Source organism: Aquarana catesbeiana, linkage group LG02 (genome assembly GCF_042186555.1).
Source record: "Aquarana catesbeiana isolate 2022-GZ linkage group LG02, ASM4218655v1, whole genome shotgun sequence".
NCBI lineage: Eukaryota > Metazoa > Chordata > Amphibia > Anura > Ranidae > Aquarana > Aquarana catesbeiana.
Genome location: NC_133325.1, coordinates 813,555,026 through 813,575,742, shown reverse-complemented (window position 1 = coordinate 813,575,742; position 20,717 = coordinate 813,555,026). Strand labels below are relative to the sequence as shown.

The 20,717-nt window shown below is 48.7% G+C and overlaps 1 protein-coding gene across 1 annotated transcript in view; it reads right to left on the bottom strand.

Moving 5' to 3' along the window:
• Window positions 1–20,717, bottom strand: part of CBS (cystathionine beta-synthase) — a gene marked incomplete in the record, with an annotated part of 52,346 nt that overhangs the window by 13,032 nt on the left and 18,597 nt on the right. The window contains 6 exon segments of the mRNA XM_073617629.1: window positions 239–365; window positions 1,167–1,301; window positions 1,391–1,468; window positions 6,091–6,196; window positions 6,370–6,454; window positions 6,563–6,688. Of these exon segments, the coding sequence (XP_073473730.1) occupies window positions 239–365; window positions 1,167–1,301; window positions 1,391–1,468; window positions 6,091–6,196; window positions 6,370–6,454; window positions 6,563–6,688 (657 nt within the window).

Here is a 20,717-nt window from a genome sequence, read left to right as displayed (position 1 = left end):
ATGGTAAACAAGGTGTGGGCATTCGAAGGAGAGCTTAAACTGGTCTTCCCATCCCTCTGGTAAGTATCGTATCACTTGGTGTAAATGGAATATTTTGGAGGTGGGCCATGTACATGCTGCTCCAATGACATAAATCCAGAAGACATACAATGAACAAGGAAGACAAAAGATCTGTGTGAACCATCTCAGGTGAGCATTATAATATACAGAATAGATACATCAGTTTAAACTTCTCCACCTTCTCTCTTCGCCTTACCTGTGTGAACTGTTTGTAGATGACTTTGGTGACCGGATCAGATGGTTTCACCTTTCCAGCCAGCACAGACGACAACATGTTTCCCAGGGTCACCATCCCGAGGACCAGCCTGCGGACATACAGCTACCAGTCAGAAAGTGGGGGCCACAAAGACAGAGGCAAGCAGTAAAAGGCAAAAACATTGCTATGGTATATAGTGCAGATCAGGCAGCAGCGAGTGGGCTATGCAGACCAAGCCATCAGCTAGAGGCTCCATGTCAGGAATGGGCTTACCTGCTGTTGGTACTGTGGTTCCCAAACCTATAGGCTGTAGTTATGGTGTCTACCAGCGGGTGTCTCAGCAGCCAGAAGCTCATAGAAAATCCGTCACCACCTGATGCTGGTTGCTGAAAAAGTATTTAGTCTTTCCTGTGCTACTTACCCTTGCCTTGGTATTTTGCCCTGCTTCTGTTCCTGATCCCTCACCCACCTGCTTGCTCCCTGCTCCTTCTGCCTGACCTTCTGTGTAGGAACCTGGCTCAGATACTGACTACTCTTCTTAGTCTTACCTTGCCATTGGCACATAGATAACTTGGTTAGTTGGTTTAGTGTATTCTGTGTGGTCTCTCTCACCTATTAAGCTTCGCCGGTTTAGGTTCTTGGTCTACGTTTGTTATATTGTTGTTTTGCTGGCATTGTTCCTTAATAAACCACATTATTTTATATATTACATTTCTGGTCACGCCCGTTTCACAGGATACCAGCACTCAGTATCCTTGATACTCCACCAATACACTTCTGACCTCACTGGTCTGACCTCCAATTATAGTTGTTGGATTGGAAAGCACAAAAAACGGATTATTGGAGGAGAGCTCCGGGAATGCCCCCCCCCCCCCCCACCCCCCCATGAAGACAGCAATGGGAGCCTCACCCGGACTCGGACACGATGGGAACTTGGTCAAAGCCTTTCTCTCGAAGGAGCTGGATGGTCTGATTGCAGTTGACTGTTGGAAGGACGGTCAGTGGGGCAGAAAGAGACAAAGACGAGACCTTGACGTTCCACCACCTGAAGCAGATTAAGAAGGCAAAATCAGGAGGAGGTGGGAAAATAAAAACTCAGACACGATCAGCTGAAACCATCTCCTGACCACTTACCAGGGCTTACTCCCCTCCAGATCATCCACCTTCAGGAACTGCTTCTGGGTCATCCATTTATCACTCAGGAACTTCGTCCTGTCCCGGGAGAGGACACGTCATGGGGCACAGCATACAATGTCATGTTACAGTATAAAACATGTATCCAAAAGGAGGTATCCCATACATGGCAAACATCATAATCCCCAATAGGCCATATTCCATACATGGCAAACATCATAATCCCCAATAGGCCATATCCCATACATGGCAAACATCATAATCCCCAATAGGCCATATCCCATACATGGCAAACATCATAATCCCCCAATAGGACATATCCCATACATGGCAAACATCATAATCCCCAATAGGCCGTATCCCATACATGGCAAACATCATAATCCCCAATAGGACGTATCCCATACATGGCAAACATCATAATCCCCCAATAGGACATATCCCATACATGGCAAACATCATAATCCCCAATAGGACGTATCCCATACATGGCAAACATCATAATCCCCAATAGGACGTATCCCATACATGGCAAACATCATAATCCCCAATAGGCCATATCCCATACATGGAAAACATCATAATCCCCCAATAGGCCATATCCCATACATGGCAAACATCATAATCCCCAATAGGCCATATCCCATACATGGAAAACATCATAATCCCCCAATAGGCCATATCCCATACATGGCAAACATCATAATCCCCAATAGGCCATATCCCATACATGGCAAACATCATAATCCCCCAATAGGACATATCCCATACATGGCAAACATCATAATCCCCAATAGGACGTATCCCATACATGGTAAACATCATAATCCCCAATAGGCCGTATCCCATATGTCACACACACACACACACACACACATCATAATCTTTAATAGCCCAAATCCCATATGTCACACACATCAAAATCCATAATAGGCCATATCCCATACATCATAACAGGCTGTATCCCATACGTCACATACATCATAATCCCTAATAGGACAAATCCCATACATTGCAAACATCATCCCTAATAGGCCGTATCGCATATGTCACACACACACACACACACACACACACACATATCATAATCCCCAATAGGCCGTATCCCATACCTCACATACATCATAATCCCCAATAGGCTATATTCCATATAGCATAATCCCTAGTAGGGATTATGCTATATGGAATACGGCCTAATAGGCCGTATCACACACACATCATAATCCCTAATAGGCCGTATCCCATATGTGATACACATCATAATCTTTAATAGCCCAAATCCCATACCTTGCATACATCAATCCTCAATAGTCCGTATACCATACGTCACAAACATCAAAATCCATAATAGGCCATATTCCATATAGTGCATATCCCATACATTGCGTACATCACAATCCCCAACAGGCCGTATCCCATACATCAAAATTCATAATAGGCCATATCCCATACATCATAACAGACCGTATCCCATTCGTCACATACATCATAATCCCTAATAGGCCGTATCCCATACATCAAAATTCATAATAGGCCATATCCCATACATCAAAATTCATAATAGGCCATATCCCATACATCAAAATTCATAATAGGCCATATCCCATACATCATAACAGACCGTATCCCATACGTCACATACATCATAATCCCTAATAGGCCGCATACCATACGTCACATACATCATAATCCATAACAGGCCGTATCCCACAGGTCATCATAATCCTCAATAAGCCATATCCCATACGTCACATATGCCTCAGAGTTCTTTACTCCCAAAACAAGGAAAGTCATAGGGCCCCACCATCACATGTATGTATGTTACAGTATTTAACATGTATCCAATAGGCCGTATCCCATATGTCAAAGCATGACTCTGTATACAGAACTCAGTCATGTTGTAGAAGATATCACAGTACAAGGATGGGAAAAGGACACGTAGTGAGGCATATATGCTACGGTATTAAATATGTACCCAATAGGCCATATCCCATACAGTTGTGTGAAAAAGTATTTGACCCCTTTCGGATTTATTTTTTTGCATATTTCTCACACTTAAATGATTCAGATCATCAAACAAATTTTAATATTACACAAAGATAACCTGAGTAAATCCAAGATGCAATTTCAATGTTTAAATTATTATTTAATTTATTAAGGGAAAAAACGCTGTTCAAACCTGTCTGGCCCTATGTGAAAAAGTAATTGCCCTCTCCCATGCTGACTCATGAATGAACTGCGATAAACCACAATTTTTTGGAAAGGGGAGTTAAATTTCATTTGCCACACCCAGGCCTGATTACTGCCAGACCTGTTGAAGCAAGAAATCATATAAATAGAAGCCGTCTGACAAAGTGAAGCTAACAGATCACAAAAAGCCACACATGTCACCATCTAAAAAAAATTCAAGAACAGATTAGAAACAAAGTAATGTTTCATGTATTGGTCTAGGAAGGGTTTCAAAGCCATTTCTAAGGCTTTGGAACTCCAGTAAACCACAGATGGAGATAACCTGGAACAGTGGTGAACCTTCCCAGGAGTGGCCGGCCTACAAAAACTACTCCAAGAGCACAATGAGGACTCATCCAGGAGGTCATAAAAGAACCCAGAACACCTAAGACCTGCAGGCCTCACTTCCCTCAGATAAGATCTGTGTTCATGATTCACCAATAAGAAAGAGACCGGGCAAACATGGCCTCCATGGGAGAGTTCCAAGACCAAAGCCACTGCTGACCAATAAGAAAGAGACCGGGCAAAAATGGCCTCCATGGGAGAGTTCCAAGGCCAAAGCCACTGCTGACCAAAAAGAACACAAAGGCTCATCTCACATTTCCCAAAAAACATCTTGATTATCCCCTTTAGACTTTTAGGCAAATATTCTGTGGACTAATGAGACAAAAATGTAACTTTCTGGAAGGTGTGCGTCCCGTTACATCTGGCATAAAACTAATACAGCATTTCATAACAAGAACATCATACCAAGAGTCAGACATGGTGGTGGTAGGGGGATGGTCTGGGGCTGCTTTGCAGCTTCAGGACCTGGACCACTTACCATAATTGATGGAACCATGAATTCTGAGCTCTACCAGAAAATCCTAAAGGAGAAGGTCCGGCCATCAGTTCCTGACCTCAAGCTCAAGTGCACTTGGGTTATGCAGCAGGACAATGATCCGAAACACAACAGCAAGTCCACCTCCAAATGGTTCAAACAAAGCAAAATTTAGGTTTTGGGGTGGCCTAGTCAAAGCCCGGACTTCAATCCAATTCAGATGCTGTATCATGACCTTACACAAGCCGTTCGTGCCGGAAAACCCTCCAATGTGACTGAATTAAAGCAATTCTGCAAAGAAGAGTGCGCCAAAAGTCCTCCACAGCGATGTGAAAGACTCATTGCCAGTTATCGGCGCCAAGGGTGGCACAACCAGTTATTAGGTTTAGGGGGGCAATTACTTTCTCACATAAAGCCAGGCAGGTTTGGACAGCTTTTTTGCCTTAATAAATTAAACCATCATTTAAAAACTGCATTTTGTATTTACTCGGGTTATCTTTGTGTAATAAAATTTTGTTTGATCTGAAATCATTTAAGTGTGAGAATAATGCAAAAAAAAAAATAAAAGATCAGAAAGGGGGCAAATACTTTTTCACACAACTGTATGTTGTAATCCACAATAGGCCATATCCGATACGTCACAACATGTCTGAATTCGGTACTCACAGTACAAGGAAGATTGGGAAGCAGACATGAAGTGAGGCATGTTCTCTCTAGGCATGTACGTTACAGTATTAAACATGTACCTAATAGGCCGTATCCCATTTGTCACACACACGTCGTAACCCCTGATAGGCCGTATCCCATTTGTCACACACACACATATGTCGTAACCCCCGATAGGCCGTATCCCATTTGTCACACACACGTCGTAACCCCCGATAGGCCGTATCCCATTTGTCACACACACACATATGTCGTAACCCCTGATAGGCCGTATCCCATTTGTCACACACACGTCGTAACCCCCGATAGGCCGTATCCCATTTGTCACACACACACACATATGTCGTAACCCCCGATAGGCCGTATCCCATTTGTCACACACACGTCGTAACCCCCGATAGGCCGTATCCCATTTGTCACACACACACATATGTCGTAACCCCTGATAGGCCGTATCCCGTTTGTCACACACACGTCGTAACCCCCGATAGGCCGTATCCCATTTGTCACACACACGTCGTAACCCCCGATAGGCCGTATCCCGTTTGTCACACACACGTCGTAACCCCTGATAGGCCGTATCCCGTTTGTCACACACACGTCGTAACCCCCGATAGGCCGTATCCCGTTTGTCACACACACACATATGTCGTAACCCCTGATAGGCCGTATCCCATTTGTCACACACACACACATATGTCGTAACCCCCGATAGGCCGTATCCCTTACATCACAACATGACCGAGTCCGGTACTCACAGTACAAGGAAGAATGGGAAGCGTTAGTGAGGCAGGTTATATGTAGGTATGTATGGTACGGTATTAAGCATGTATCTGGTAGGCCATACCCCATACGTCACAACATGACTGAGTTCTGTACTCACAGTGCAAGGGAGAAGGGGAAGAGGGGGTGAAGATGTAGGAAGGGTAACAAGTAGTAAAGTGTCGGATATAACCCACTCCCAGGAAATACATTTCAGTCTTACATGTAATTGCGCACAGAATCTGGTAGGATGACGACACACCTCTGCCCCTCCTCCAAGTGCTGGGCCGCTTTCAGCGCTGCGCTCATAGCGCTGCCAGAACTGCCACCTGCAGAGGTAATTCACACACACAGCATTGGGTTTATTTCATAAAGCAAAGTGCAGTGACTAGGAGAAAACTGATTTTTTTTTTAGGATACATTGACACCTAATTGGCTGCCATGGGTCGCCGCACAGTCTTCTGTTCCAATCACCCCCCCAAACACAGCAATGTGTACTCACCGCACAGCAACCCCTCCTCCCGAATCAGAGCCCGAGCCATCAAGAAGGATTCTTCATCATTGGACTTATACCATTCATCCACCACCTGACAGAAACAGCCAATCAGAAAAGGGCAGCAGGACTGGGAGGTAATACACACCAACATTCTCTACGTGTGCCCCCCCCCCCCCCCCCCCACCCCTGAGGATCTCACCGATCGGTCCAGCACGGTGGGGATAAAGTCGTATCCAATCCCCTCCACCTCATATCCAGTCTTGTCCGTCTGATTGAGCTGTTCCGGCTCGGCCAAGATGGAACCTTCTGGATCCACTGCGATCACCTGTGGAAGGATGACATATATGGTAATCTTAGGACCCAGAGACAGCGACCCCCGAAAAATCTCTGCTACATCGCATCCTTCTTAGAAAATCGTTCACAGACATGGAAACTAGGAGCCTTCACCTTTGAAACTCGCACAATTTCTTATGGAGTCCCTCAAGGATCACCCTTATCACCCGTGCTCTTCAACATCTACATCCGTCCTCTCCTCAATATCATCAGAAAATCGGACCTCTGCTTTCACTCAACTCTACTTTCGCATCACCGGACAAAAAGACCAATATCAGAGACTAGAAAAATGCCTCACATTGATAGATGACTGGATGACCACAAGCTACCTCAAACTCAATGGATCCAAAACAGAGCTTCTTCTCCTCCACGCAAACCGAAATACAAAAACAAAGACCTCATGGACACCACCCACCATCCTTGGACAGACCATCTCCCCAAGCACCAAAGCCAAAAGTTTTGGTGTCATCTTCGCCTCAGAGATGTCGATGGATGCACAAATAGGATCGGTAGTCAGCAGATCTCACCATCTTCTCCGCCTGCTAAGCAGACTCATCCCCTTCATTCCAGAAGAGGACAAAGCAGCAGTAGTTGGATCAATCATCAATTCCCGACTCGACTACGCAAACTCCCTCTACATAGGACTACCTAAATACCAGATTGCACGCCTACAAGTCATCCAAAACATGGCAGCAAGACTGGTAACAGGAAAAAACCCTGGGAATCCATCTCCCCATCCCTGAGGACCCTACATTGGCTAACCGTAAAGAATCGGATCACATTCAAGACCCTCTGCCTCACCCACAAATGCACACAAGGAAACGCTCCCCAATACCTATGCGAGAAAATAAAACACTACACACCCAATCAAAGTCTCCGATCAACTAACCAAAACCTCCTCCTCATTCCCAAGTCCCGCTACAAATCAAAGGGAGAACGAAGATTCACAGTCCAAGGACCACGGCTATGGAACGCTCTACCCACTAACATCAGCATGGAAGAAAACCAATCGGGCCTTCAGAAAAAAACTCAAGACCTACCTCTTCTAAGAAGTAGGACAACACAGGACGGATCAAGCGCCTTGAGGCGATTCAGTTAGCATTTGCAGCGCTATACAAATCATTCATTCATTCATCCCCAGATACGCCCCCATCGCGAATATCAAGTCAAATGATGTTCAGCTCCTACTACTTCATTACATCACACGCCTTGGAATGAACATTCTTAATGTGATGTTCAGAGACACCCCTCCAAGACGAGTGTGAGCAGAGAGCCCAGAGACACCCCTCCAAGACGAGTGTGAGCACAGAGCCCAGAGACACCCCTCCAAGACGAGTGTGAGCACAGAGCCCAGAGACACCCCTCCAAGACGAGTGTGAGCACAGAGCCCAGAGACACCCCTCCAAGACGAGTGTGAGCACAGAGCCCAGAGACACCCCTCCAAGACGAGTGTGAGCACAGAGCCCAGAGACACCCCTCCAAGACGAGTGTGAGCACAGAGCCCAGAGACACCCCTCCAAGACGAGTGTGAGCACAGAGCCCAGAGACACCCCTCCAAGACGAGTGTGAGCACAGAGCCCAGAGACACCCCTCCAAGACGAGTGTGAGCACAGAGCCCAGAGACACCCCTCCAAGACGAGTGTGAGCACAGAGCCCAGAGACACCCCTCCAAGACGAGTGTGAGCAGAGAGCCCAGAGACACCCCTCCAAGACGAGTGTGAGCAGAGAGCCCAGAGACACCCCTCCAAGACGAGTGTGAGCAGAGAGTCCAGAGAATCCCCAAGATGAGTGTGAGCAGAGAGTCCCGACACACCCCTCCAAGACGAGTGTGAGCACAGAGCCCAGAGACACCCCATCCAAGACGAGTGTGAGCAGAGAGCCCAGAGACACCCCTCTAAGACGAGTGTGAGCAGAGAGTCCAGAGACACCCCTCCAAGACGAGTGTGAGCAGAGAGTCCAGAGACACCCCTCCAAGACGAATGTGAGCAGAGAGTCCAGAGACACCCCTCCAAGACGAGTGTGAGCAGAGAGTCCAGAGACACCCCTCCAAGACGAGTGTGAGCAGAGAGTCCAGAGACATCCCTCCGAGACAAGTGTGAGCAGAGAGTCCAGAAAATCCCCAAGATGAGCGTGAGCAGAGAGTCCAGACACACCCCTCCAAGACGAGTGTGAGCAGAGAGTCCAGAGAATCCCCTCCAAGACGAGTGTGAGCACAGAGCCCAGAGACACCCCTCCAAGACGAGTGTGAGCACAGAGCCCAGAGACATCCCTCCAAGACGAGTGTGAGCAGAGAGCCCAGAGACACCCCTCCGAGACGAGTGTGAGCAGAGAGCCCAGAGACATCCCTCCAAGACGAGTGTGAGCAGAGAGTCCAGAGACACCCCTCCGAGACGAGTGTGAGCAGAGAGTCCAGAGAATCCCCTCCAAGACGAGTGTGAGCAGAGAGCCCAGAGACACCCCTCCAAGACGAGTGTGAGCAGAGAGTCCAGAGACACCCCTCCAAGACGAGTGTGAGCACAGAGCCCAGAGACACCCCTCCAAGACGAGTGTGAGCAGAGAGTCCAGAGACACCCCTCCAAGACGAGTGTGAGCACAGAGCCCAGAGACACCCCTCCAAGACGAGTGTGAGCAGAGAGTCCAGAGACACCCCTCCAAGACGAGTGTGAGCAGAGAGTCCAGAGAATCCCCAAGATGAGTGTGAGCAGAGAGTCCAGAGAATCCCCAAGATGAGTGTGAGCAGAGAGCCCAGACACACCCCTCCAAGACGAGTGTGAGCAGAGAATCAGGGGACACCCCAACAAAAACAGCCAACCAGAAATCAGGAAGGGCAGAAGGATGGGGAGGTAATACACACCAACATTCCGTACATGACCCTATCTCCCAGAATCTCACCGATTGGTCCAGCATGGTGGGGATAGAGTCATATCCATTACCCTTCACCTTGTATCCAGTCTTGTCTGTCGAATTGAGCTCTGCTGGTTCTGTCAAGACAGAACCTTCTGGATCCACTCCGATCACCTGTAGAAGGACGACGACATGTATGGCGGCCGGAGGAAGGTGCGCTGTACATCACCCAGAGACAGCTACCCCAAATACATCCTGCTATGTCCCCAATACGTCCCTAATACATTTTCGCTATGTGCCCAATTAATCTCCACTACATCCCGGATACGTCCAATACACCTCCGCTAGATCCCCAATACACCTCCGCTAGATCCCCAACACACCTCCGCTAGATCCCCAATACACCTCCACAATACACCTCCGCTAGATCACCAACACACCTCCGCTAGATCACCAACACACCTCCGCTAGATCCCCAATACACCTCCGCTAGATCACCAATACACCTCCGCTAGATCCACAATACACCTCCGCTAGATCCCCAATACACTTCCACAATACACCTCCGCTAGATCCCCAACACACCTCCGCTAGATCCCCAACACACCTCCGCTAGATCCCCAATACACCTCCGCTAGATCCCCAATACACTTCCACAATACACCTCCGCTAGATCCCCAACACACCTCCGCTAGATCCCCAACACACCTCCGCTAGATCCCCAATACACCTCCGCTAGATCCCCAATACACCTCCGCTAGATCCCCAATACACCTCCGCTAGATCCCCAATACACCTCCGCTAGATCCCCAACACACCTCCGCTAGATCCCCAACACACCTCCGCTAGATCCCCAACACACCTCCGCTAGATCCCCAACACACCTCCGCTAGATCCCCAATACACCTCCACAATACACCTCCGCTAGATCACCAACACACCTCCGCTAGATCCCCAATACACCTCCGCTAGATCACCAATACACAATACACCTCCGCTAGATCCCCAATACACCTCCGCTAGATCCCCAATACACCTCCGCTAGATCCCCAATACACCTCCGCTAGATCCCCAATACACCTCTGCTAGATTCCCAACACACCTCCGCTAGATCCCCAACACAATGCCACTAATTCCTGATACGTCCCCAATACATTTCTGCTATGTCCCCCAAAACATCTCCACTACATCCCCAATACTTCCCCTGCTACGTCCCAAATATATACCCACTACGTCCCAAATATATACCAACTACGTCCCAAATATATACCCACTACGTCCCAAATATATACCCACTACGCCCCAAATAGGTCCCCAATGTGCCCCATAATGAATATTGGAGTCATGTGATGTGCAGCTTGTGATGGACCACCTGGCCATTTTACCCCAAGCATCAGACAGAACCAATGTGCAGTAAAACAAAACTAACAGAAATACAGGTTGTTATACATTTCAAAAATAGGGGCAGTCACCACATGAACACTAAACACAAATTACACATAAACATCCCACAATGGTTCAGTAACGAGTGGACACAATACTAATCACCTCTCCAGGAGACGAGCAGACAAAATAATAGGTGACTCAATTAACAATGGGAATTCACACAATGGGAGAAAGACACAACACCTTCATAAACAGATTACAGGAGACCCCAATGTCAGGCTGTGTGGAGATGATTCTAATCTTCTGTTCTTAGACTAGGAGGGGGGTGAAAGAGTCATTGCTGATGTGGGCTGTGTATACCCCCATAAAACACAGAGGCCCCAAATCTGTATCCGGGTCCTCCAGTTCTCAGAGTCTGTGCATTTCAGGAGACATAGACTTGAATCCGAAGAAAAACTGCTCCAAATATCCCCAAAGGCACACACCTCCCAAAGAATAAAGCCCCCTCAAAACGCCAGGGCATAGGCAAGAGGATAGCCTGCAGTCTCCTCCAAAACCCCTGTCACAATGGTTACCGTGACACAGCTCCTCCTCCTTCATTACATCACACTCCTTGGAATGAATGGTTTAAGGTGATGTCATAAAAATATTTAGATGGGCTTGTTTTGTTTTGCAGCCCTCCGAGATAAGAGTGACAGAGAGCCCAGGGACCCCCACCCCAAGACGAGAGTGAACAGAGAGCCTGAGGAAACCCCTAAAAGACGAGAGTGAGCAGAGAGCCCGGGGACCCCCACCCCAAGACGAGAGTGAGCAGAGAGCCCGGGGACCCCCACCCCAAGACGAGAGTGAGCAGAGAGCACAGGGGCACCCACCCCAAGACGAGTGTGAGCAGAGAGCCCGGGGACCCCCACCCCAAGACGAGAGTGAACAGAGAGCCCGGGGACCCCCACCCCAAGACGAGTGTGAGCAGAGAGCCCGGGGACCCCCCACCCCAAGACGAGAGTGAGCAGAGAGCACAGGGGCACCCACCCCAAGACGAGTGTGAGCAGAGAGCCCGGGGACCCCCACCCCAAGACGAGAGTGAACAGAGAGCCCGGGGACACCCACCCCAAGACGAGTGTGAGCAGAGAGCCTGAGGACTCCCCTAAAAGACGAGAGTGAGCAGAGAGCCAGGGACACCCACCCCAAGACGAGAGTGAACAGAGAGCCCGGGGACACCCACCCCAAGACGAGTGTGAACAGAGAGCCTGAGGAACCCCCTAAAAGACGAGAGTGAGCAGAGAGCCTGGGGACCCACCCCAAGACGAGTGTGAGCAGAGAGCCTGAGGACTCCCCTAAAAGACGAGAGTGAGCAGAGAGCCCGGGGACCCCCACCCCAAGACTAGTGTGAGCAGAGAGCCCGGGGACCCCCCACCCCAAGACGAGAGTGAGCAGAGAGCACAGGGGCACCCACCCCAAGACGAGAGTGAGCAGAGAGCCCGGGGACCCCCACCCCAAGACGAGAGTGAGCAGAGAGCACAGGGGCACCCACCCCAAGACGAGTGTGAGCAGAGAGCCCGGGGACCCCCCACCCCAAGACGAGAGTGAACAGAGAGCCCGGGGACCCCCACCCCAAGACGAGAGTGAACACAGAGCCCGGGGACACCCACCCCAAGACGAGAGTGAGCAGAGAGCCCGGGGACACCCACCCCAAGACGAGAGTGAGCAGAGAGCCCAGGGACACCCACCCCAAGACGAGAGTGAGCAGAGAGCCCGGGGACACCCACCCCAAGACGAGAGTGAGCAGAGAGCCCGGGGACACCCACCCCAAGACGAGAGTGAGCAGAGAGCCCGGGGACACCCACCCCAAGACGAGAGTGAGCAGAGAGCCCAGGGACACCCACCCCAAGACGAGAGTGAGCAGAGAGCCCAGGGGCACCCACCCCAAGACGAGAGTAAGCAGAGAGCCCGGAGACACCCACCCCGAGGCAAGTGAGCAGAGAGTCCGGGGACACCCACCCCGAGGCAAGTGAGCAGAGAGCCCGGGAACACCCACCCCAAGACGAGAGTGAGCAGAGAGCCCAGGGGCACCTACCCCAAGACGAGAGTGAGCAGAGAGTCCGGGGACACCCACCCCGAGGCAAGTGAGCAGAGAGCCCGGGAACACCCACCCCAAGACGAGAGTGAGCAGAGAGCCCAGGGGCACCCACCCCAAGACGAGAGTGAGCAGAGAGTCTGGGGACACCCACCCCAAGATGAGAGTGAGCAGACAGCCCGGGGACCCCCACCCCAAGGCGAGAGTGAGCAGACAGCCCGGGGACACCCAACCCAAGACGAGAGTGAGCAGACAGCCCGGGGACACCCCTCCGACTCATTACTGACCTACCAAATGTTTTCCTGCATTGTCAGGAGGTCAGCAATGGAAGTGGCCATTCCTCTGTGAAGGAATGTGATGTAGATAATAATAATAGTAATCTGAAAATGTCTATTTTCTTATGTGCATACATATTTTTCTCCTTACTCATTATATAAGTATACAGATTTGCTCTGTTCCTATATTTTCTCAAAATGGCGTGTACCCCCTACCTCCCACACACAGAAGAACGCGGAACTGGAGATAAGACCAGAGAGAGCCAAACCTCGTTATGAAAATTATCCATCTTCTTTTCTATCTTAACCAATGAGATGTACCTATTAGACTGACATAGCAATGACGTATTTGTGTGTATAAAACATTAACACCGCCTTGAATAAATTAGAAGTGTAACAGTAACGAAACTGAGCGTGTCTCAGTGTGTTTACTTTTATATGCATGCATATCAACACTTTTCAAATTAGAGACAGCAGCAGATAACCTTGAGCTCGATTGGAGCTCTTAATCATTACCTTAACAGATGGTGCCGAAACCCGGGATCTCAGGCTACGGTCGAAGTTATACCGCGACAAGCATTCGGGCGTTAACTGATTAATGAGAGTGGGGTTTGCGCAGCCCTAACAGTACCGGTGAGTTGATTGATATTCTTACCACTGTACGACTCTCTTATCTTTCGGTTGACGGCTGGATTCTGTCGGTATGCTGAGACTGTCTTAGAGGCAGGTATTTCCTCGCCTGAGGTTGTTTTAACGAACCTGCCGATGGGTTTCTGCTGACTGTATTTGTTCACTGTCTGTCATTCTTTGGGTTACGAAACTCAGCAGTCTAAAAGTGCTACATGCGTGTATGTATGGTCTCATCTCCAGACGAGCTGTCGGCCTCTGGGATGAGATAGTTTCCTTGTAGCAGTCGTTTATAGACAGGTGTACTCTAGGTTCAAGGAACCTTTGAGGGTTATCTCAGCTGCTGGCTTTGCAGTCTGAAAGCGTTACAGAGGACTCACCCCAAGAAGAGTTGTCGGCCTCTTGGTGTAGAGCTGTAGAAAAACGTCTATAAACGGGTTTATTTTTGCAGGGTGGTCTGCCCTTGCGTTTATCTTAGCCTGCTGAGGCTTTACGGTTCAGAGAGTGGCAGGTGTAATGTCCTGTCGTGATTGTATTATGTGGTTTATTGTTTGATATACACGAGAGGGGGAGGGGGGCTGCCCGGGGGATCTGTTGGGTCGCGGGCCGTTGCTCCTCACTACCCCTGATGTGTTTGTTCTTGTTCTGAGATTAACTGTACATTACAGGGTTATAACAAACAGTAGCAACTTGGAGCGCAGTATGAGCCCCCACCGAAGGAATTTGCTGATAAGAACGCTGAGAAAAATATTAACTCCTTGGTTGTATGTATTCCCCTCTCAAGCCGTTAGCCGAGAAACAGAAAGTGATATTGTAATGAAAGTGATATTGTAAAGAAGGAGAGAAGAAGATGTTGAAATAGTTAACAAAGTTGAAAGAAGTGACGAAAGTTATGTTGCTGAAGAGACAGGGAGAAAAATCCTGTGTGATAAAGAAAATTGGATAAAGGAAGTTAAGAAAGATGGCGATTGTATTATGTATGTATAGCTGATGATATGTTGGAACTTTAAACAAAGGAGGGGAGGGACAGCACTGCCCTCCGTCTAACAACCACTCCTTTCTCACCACCCAAGCACAACCCACTGTGACAACTCAGCCCGGCGGCCATCTTAGTGCACCCATGCCTTCACTTTCTACCCAGTCCAGTGCACTTCCTGCCGGCGGCCATCTTGGTACACCCAGTAAGCTTAAACAGCCTGTACCCAGCCCTCGCTGTTTTAAACCAAGATGGTTCATACCACACACCTGTCTTCCCCAATACGGGAGCATCACATTCCCAGGCCGGATATGTTAATGATGAAGAAGCATCTGAGTGGGAAGCCCGACATCAGGCAGCAAGGCCACCCACTGATTTAACCCCCAATCCGGCTCCAGACTCTCAGTTCCGAGAGGATCTCAAACACATGCTGGCAACCGTAAAGAACAGTGCCTCTTGTCAGCCCCCGCCCCAACAACAGTCTCGGTTACCAGAAGGGGCACCAGTGATGTATGTCGCTTTTACTCTATCACAAGCAGCGGCCTTAGTGACAAGTCTGCCTGACCCAGAGAAGCAGCCAATTCCCTTCTACCACAGGATAGTGCAAATACAAGAAACTTACTCAGCTGCCTGGAGAGACTTGATCAGCCTATGCCAAATCAAAGCAGGATATGTCTTTTGGCCAGTCATGCAGATGGCCTTCAATGATGCCTGCCTGACAAGTGCCACTTCCTACACCTCAGGCGTGGAGTTCTGTGCACAACTCCACGACTGGGCAAAGGAGAAGTTGACGGATCAGAAGACCACAATCCAAGATATTACCCAAGATAAAGGGTAGTGTGTGAAGAAGTATCATGCTAGACTCATAAAGACACACACACACACGTTATCAACTGCTTTTGTTTCAGGGCTCAGAGAGGATATCAGAAAAGGCCTGATGGTGGCCCGCCCTGAATACCATTCAATGAAAATGTCTGATTTATTGTTGGTGGCCAGAGGTATAGAAAATCAAAAAGGTAAAAAACCAACGCCCCTCATGGTAACCCATGACGAAGATCCCACCTACACTAGTCCACCACCACTGCCCAATACCAGGGAAAGGATCACCTGTTACAACTGTGGGAAACGGGGTCACTTCAAAAAAGAATGCAGAGCCCCAAGATGTCCCAGACGAAAAACCTACCACTTTCCTCATTGACAGGGGTGCAGCCAAAAGTGTGTTGAGAGCGGTGAACCTGCCTAATAATTCTTTCCTTTCCACTTCCTGATTTGCTTGCCAGATTTGGGGTGTCCTCTACATGTCCCTTGAATCTACTAGGAGTTGATGTGTTGTCCAGACTACAGGCCTCAATCAGGACACGCCTGAAGGGGGGTGAAGTTACATACTCCCCTATCTTTAGAAGACTCATCTGCTTTGTGTTCTCTGCCTCTCCTGATGACACTTAATGAAGAAAAAAAAAAAAAAAAAAAAAAAAAAAAAAACTTCAAGTTCAATACTGCAGGAAGTACTTGACAGAATCCCTGCGTGCCTATGGTCCACAGGACCGGGAGACAACGGTAACTTAAAGGTGCCACCAGTTTCAGTCAAGCTAAAAGAGGGCGCTTCATTGCCCCGGAAACCACAATAACCCCAAGAAGAGAATCCTAAAAAGAGAACCAGGTACCTACTGTGGATGCCTTTGACTGCAAAATACCTCACAGAGGTGGACCTTACAATAGTTTTCTTCAGTGTCCACCCTCACCCCTTCTGCTGGTACCTTTTCGCATTCATCCACGGAAAGAAACGGCAACATACCTAAACAGTTGTGCCACAAAGGGCACAGAACTTTCCAAGCCAGTTTGCAAAAGCTATGGCTATCATCCTTGACACATGACAAAAGGAACACCCGGAAGTGATTCTCTTCCAACATGTTGATGACCTTCTCCTTTGTGCAGCTGACTTACCCCCTGTTGAAGTCACCTCAGAAAGCCTGTTGTGCTATCTTGCCAACCAGGGCTGCAAAGTCTCAAAGCCCAAAATGCAGTGGTGCTCAACACCTGTCATTTTCCTTGGACACCGTTTGTCCCATGGGACACGACACCCCACTGAAGACAGGGTGCAAGTAATCTCTGACACCCCACTGCCACAAGGTCAGAAATTCCTTCATGCCTTCCTTGGACTAATTTCCTAGTGCAGAGCATGGATTCCAGAAGCCTTCCTACTGATGCTCTGCAATCAGACCCTTCCAGATGTCTCCTGAAGAAATATCTAAAGTTTGAAACCCTTGAGTGCGCCACCCCCGGCGCTAGGGCTCCCAGCCTACGACAAAACGCTCAAGCTCTTTGTATCCGAACGTCTGGGACATGCTGCAGGTGTACTCACCCAATCACACGACATCAGCCTACGCCCCATAGGATATTATTCCTGTCGGCTGGATGCGGTAGCAAGAGGAGGCCTATTGTGTCTGCGAGCTGGATTTGCTACACAAGCCTTGCTTGACAAAACTTTGAACTTGGTCCTCGGACACTGCCTCGTTCTGCTTGTTCCCCATGACGTTGTTGCCATATTCAACCAAGATCCAGCCGAAACACTTGTCCACTACCAGACACTTGAGACTCCTGTGTTCCCTCCTACTAGACAGCATTACTCTATTAAGTTGTCAAGCACTGAACCCTACCACCCTTCTTCCACTTCTCGAGGGGGGAAAGGAGGAGGAGGAGTAGAGTCTTGACTTGTCACCCCCGTGACCGCACAGGACACGCGGTCACCACTGAAAACACTGTTCTACAAGCTGAAGCCTTAACACCAGTGATGTCTACACAGGAGGCAGAGCTATAAGCACTTACTACAGCACGTAAATGGGCAGAGGGAAAAAGAGCCAACATTCATGGACTCAAGATATGCTTTCAGCATTGCCCATGATTATGGTGTTATCTAGGACAGAGGATTCCTGATGGCTGCAGGAACACCTGTGAAAAATTGATTGATGCCTTGCTTCTCCCAACCCAAGTGACTATTCTGAGTAAAAGCACACGACAAAATGAACTCAAAAGAAGCTTAAGGCAATCATCGAGCCAATACAGCTGCCAAACAGACAGCTGGTGGTCCGCGGGAAGTGGACAGCAGGGTGGTAGAAGAAGACCACCCCGTGCTTACCTTACAGACTTTCCCAGTGGACAGAGTTTATCTAAAAGAACTACAGGAAACAGCAAGTCCGGATAAGAAGGAAAGCTGGAAACGGAGAGGAACAACTCTCAGAAATGGACTATTCGAGTGCAACAAGAAGCCTTGTCTACCCAGGAGTATGTACCCAGCCGTGGTGCAATGGGCACATGGAGCTGCCCACTTGACAAAGACTTTTATGAACTCTCTTATCAACAAGTGTTGCACCAAGAGTTACTCCACTGACCGACAGCTTCTGCAGATCATGCATTATCTGCACCAAATGTAACCCAGAATGCACAGAAGAAGCACCTGGCAAAAGCCCTATACCCCATTCCAGAGGATGCAAATTGATCATTCTCAAGTGCCAAGAAGTGGCAGATTCGAATACGCCCTAGTGGAAGTGGTCATGACTGCCAGGACCACAGCTAAGAAATTACTGAGTGAGATAGTATGTAGATTTGGGGTCCCAGAGGTGATATTGAGAGATCAGGGACCAGCCCTAACAACAACCCTTACTAAAGAGATTTGGGCAGCACTGGGGGTTCAGTTGGCACTACACATCCCATACCACCCTCAAAGTAGCGGGAAGGTAGAAAGGATGAATGGGACACTAAAAACAGGATGTTAAAGATGGCCCAAGAGACTAACATGAGTTGGCCAGACAGTTAGCCCATTGCCCTGTTCAGTGTCAGACACACCCCCAGGGGAAACATGCCCTATCCCCTTATGAAATTTTGTTTGGTTCAGCCCCCAGACTTGGTTGTTACTTTCCACAACAGTTACAGTTACAGTCTGATGTGTTGACTAATTATGTAACCACATTATCACGAGAATTAACCTGAATGCATGTCCAGGTGTTTTCTTCCATTCCAGATCCTGAATTAGATACAGGAACACACCAACTACTGTCTGGAGATCCTTGAGCCAAGTTATGATGGTCCATTCCAAGTTTTGCTGACCACAGCCACCTCAGTCAACTTGGCCAGGAAGAACACCTGAATGCACGCTTATCACTGCAGGAGAGCGTGTTTTCGGGTGCTGCATATCCTTTTTCTGTTTGATCTAGGGGGGAGGGGCCCAGGAGGTGGCCATCACAAAAATGATAACATAATTACGTTTTGGTGTAACTCTTCAGGTACACATGTGACCACCTTTACCTTAGATTACTGTGACATAGTACCTTGTCCGTTTGACCCTTCATGGTGATGCCATTGGTACAGTGATATCCCTGACGGTAAGGACATATATGTATGCCACACAGACAGTTACTGGGGACAGAGTTGTGGCTTCTGTGGGGGCCAGTGGGTTGGAACACAGGGCCAGACTGGGCGACCACAGAGTGCATTAGACAAAAAAGATGAAAATAGAAAGCCCCATATCCTAACAAAAGATACCCCTGATACATACACTGACCCAGCACACAGTCAGAGGAGGAAGCGAGCAGCTCTCTCCGGAAGCTTTGATCCTCATGTATACATACATGTCATAGGGGTTACAAGGGGGGTCCCTGATGAGTTTAAAGCCAGGGATCTGGTAAAAGCTGGTTTTGAGTCTTTGATCCCCATAACAACTGTCAGCAAGAATGTAGATTGGATTAACTACATGTCATGGTTATGCAATAGAGTTTGTCGATCAGCATACCTGTCTCCATGTGTTCATCTCTAGAGACCAGCTGACCCTCACCTGACTGCTTTTGTAACCTCCCCTCTAAGCATGGCCCCACCCCAGGCCCTATCAGGGAACCCTATATTAACCTGTGCACTGCAAGCCAGCAGTGCTGATCAACCACTGTGTGTTAGCCTCTATGTGTACTTGCTGTGTTTCCTACATCTGATTCCTGTTACCGACTTTGGCCTGTTCCCGACCATCCCTGTTTGCCTGTGACCCTGATGTTCCAGCCAGCTCCCTCCTTCCTCATCTCCTGTAGTCTACCGTGAGCGTGAGCTGTGAGACCCTGGGGGCCGCGACCTGGAGCCAGACTGCAGCGCAGTCCATCCTCACCACTAGAGGCTCTGGTGAACACCTGCTGGCTCTTAGACTCCGCGCCCTGGGGAATCTATGCTCTAGCTCCCAGTGGGATCTGTGTCAGTGATCCAGTAGACCTGATTCCTGAACCTCCCAGGGTACAATCCGCAGCAGTCAGCCGTAGGGTCTACTACCTTACGGTGCACTCCTGATCCCAACGGTGTGCATCTGTCACCCAGCCTCTAGGTGACCTGACACTACACATATTATAACCAACAGAGATTTGTAAATTACTCTAAAGATGCCCTCCAGGGAATTTCTGATCAGTCAGCCCCCACTTCCTACATGACATTCCAGGACCTGATGGCCTTAGACATGGTGTTAGCCGAGAAGGGGGGTGTCTGTAAAATGATAAAAAAAAAACAGGAACTTGCTGCACATACATTCCTGATAATACTGGCCCAAATGGTAAGGTTACTTTAGCTATAAAGAAATTAGAAGATCTGTCACTAGAGTTGAAGAAGAACTCAGGTATCACAGACCCATGGGACCAATATTTTAGCTGGATGAGTGGGTGGCAGAAGGTGCTCGCCCAGATACGGGTAACGGTATTAATAATCCTGGTCCTTTTAGCCCTGATTATATGCTGTATTCTACCTTTTGTAAAAAAGTTAATGAGCAAGGCTGTAGACAATAGCACACCTACATTTCTCCACCAAGAAGAAGAGG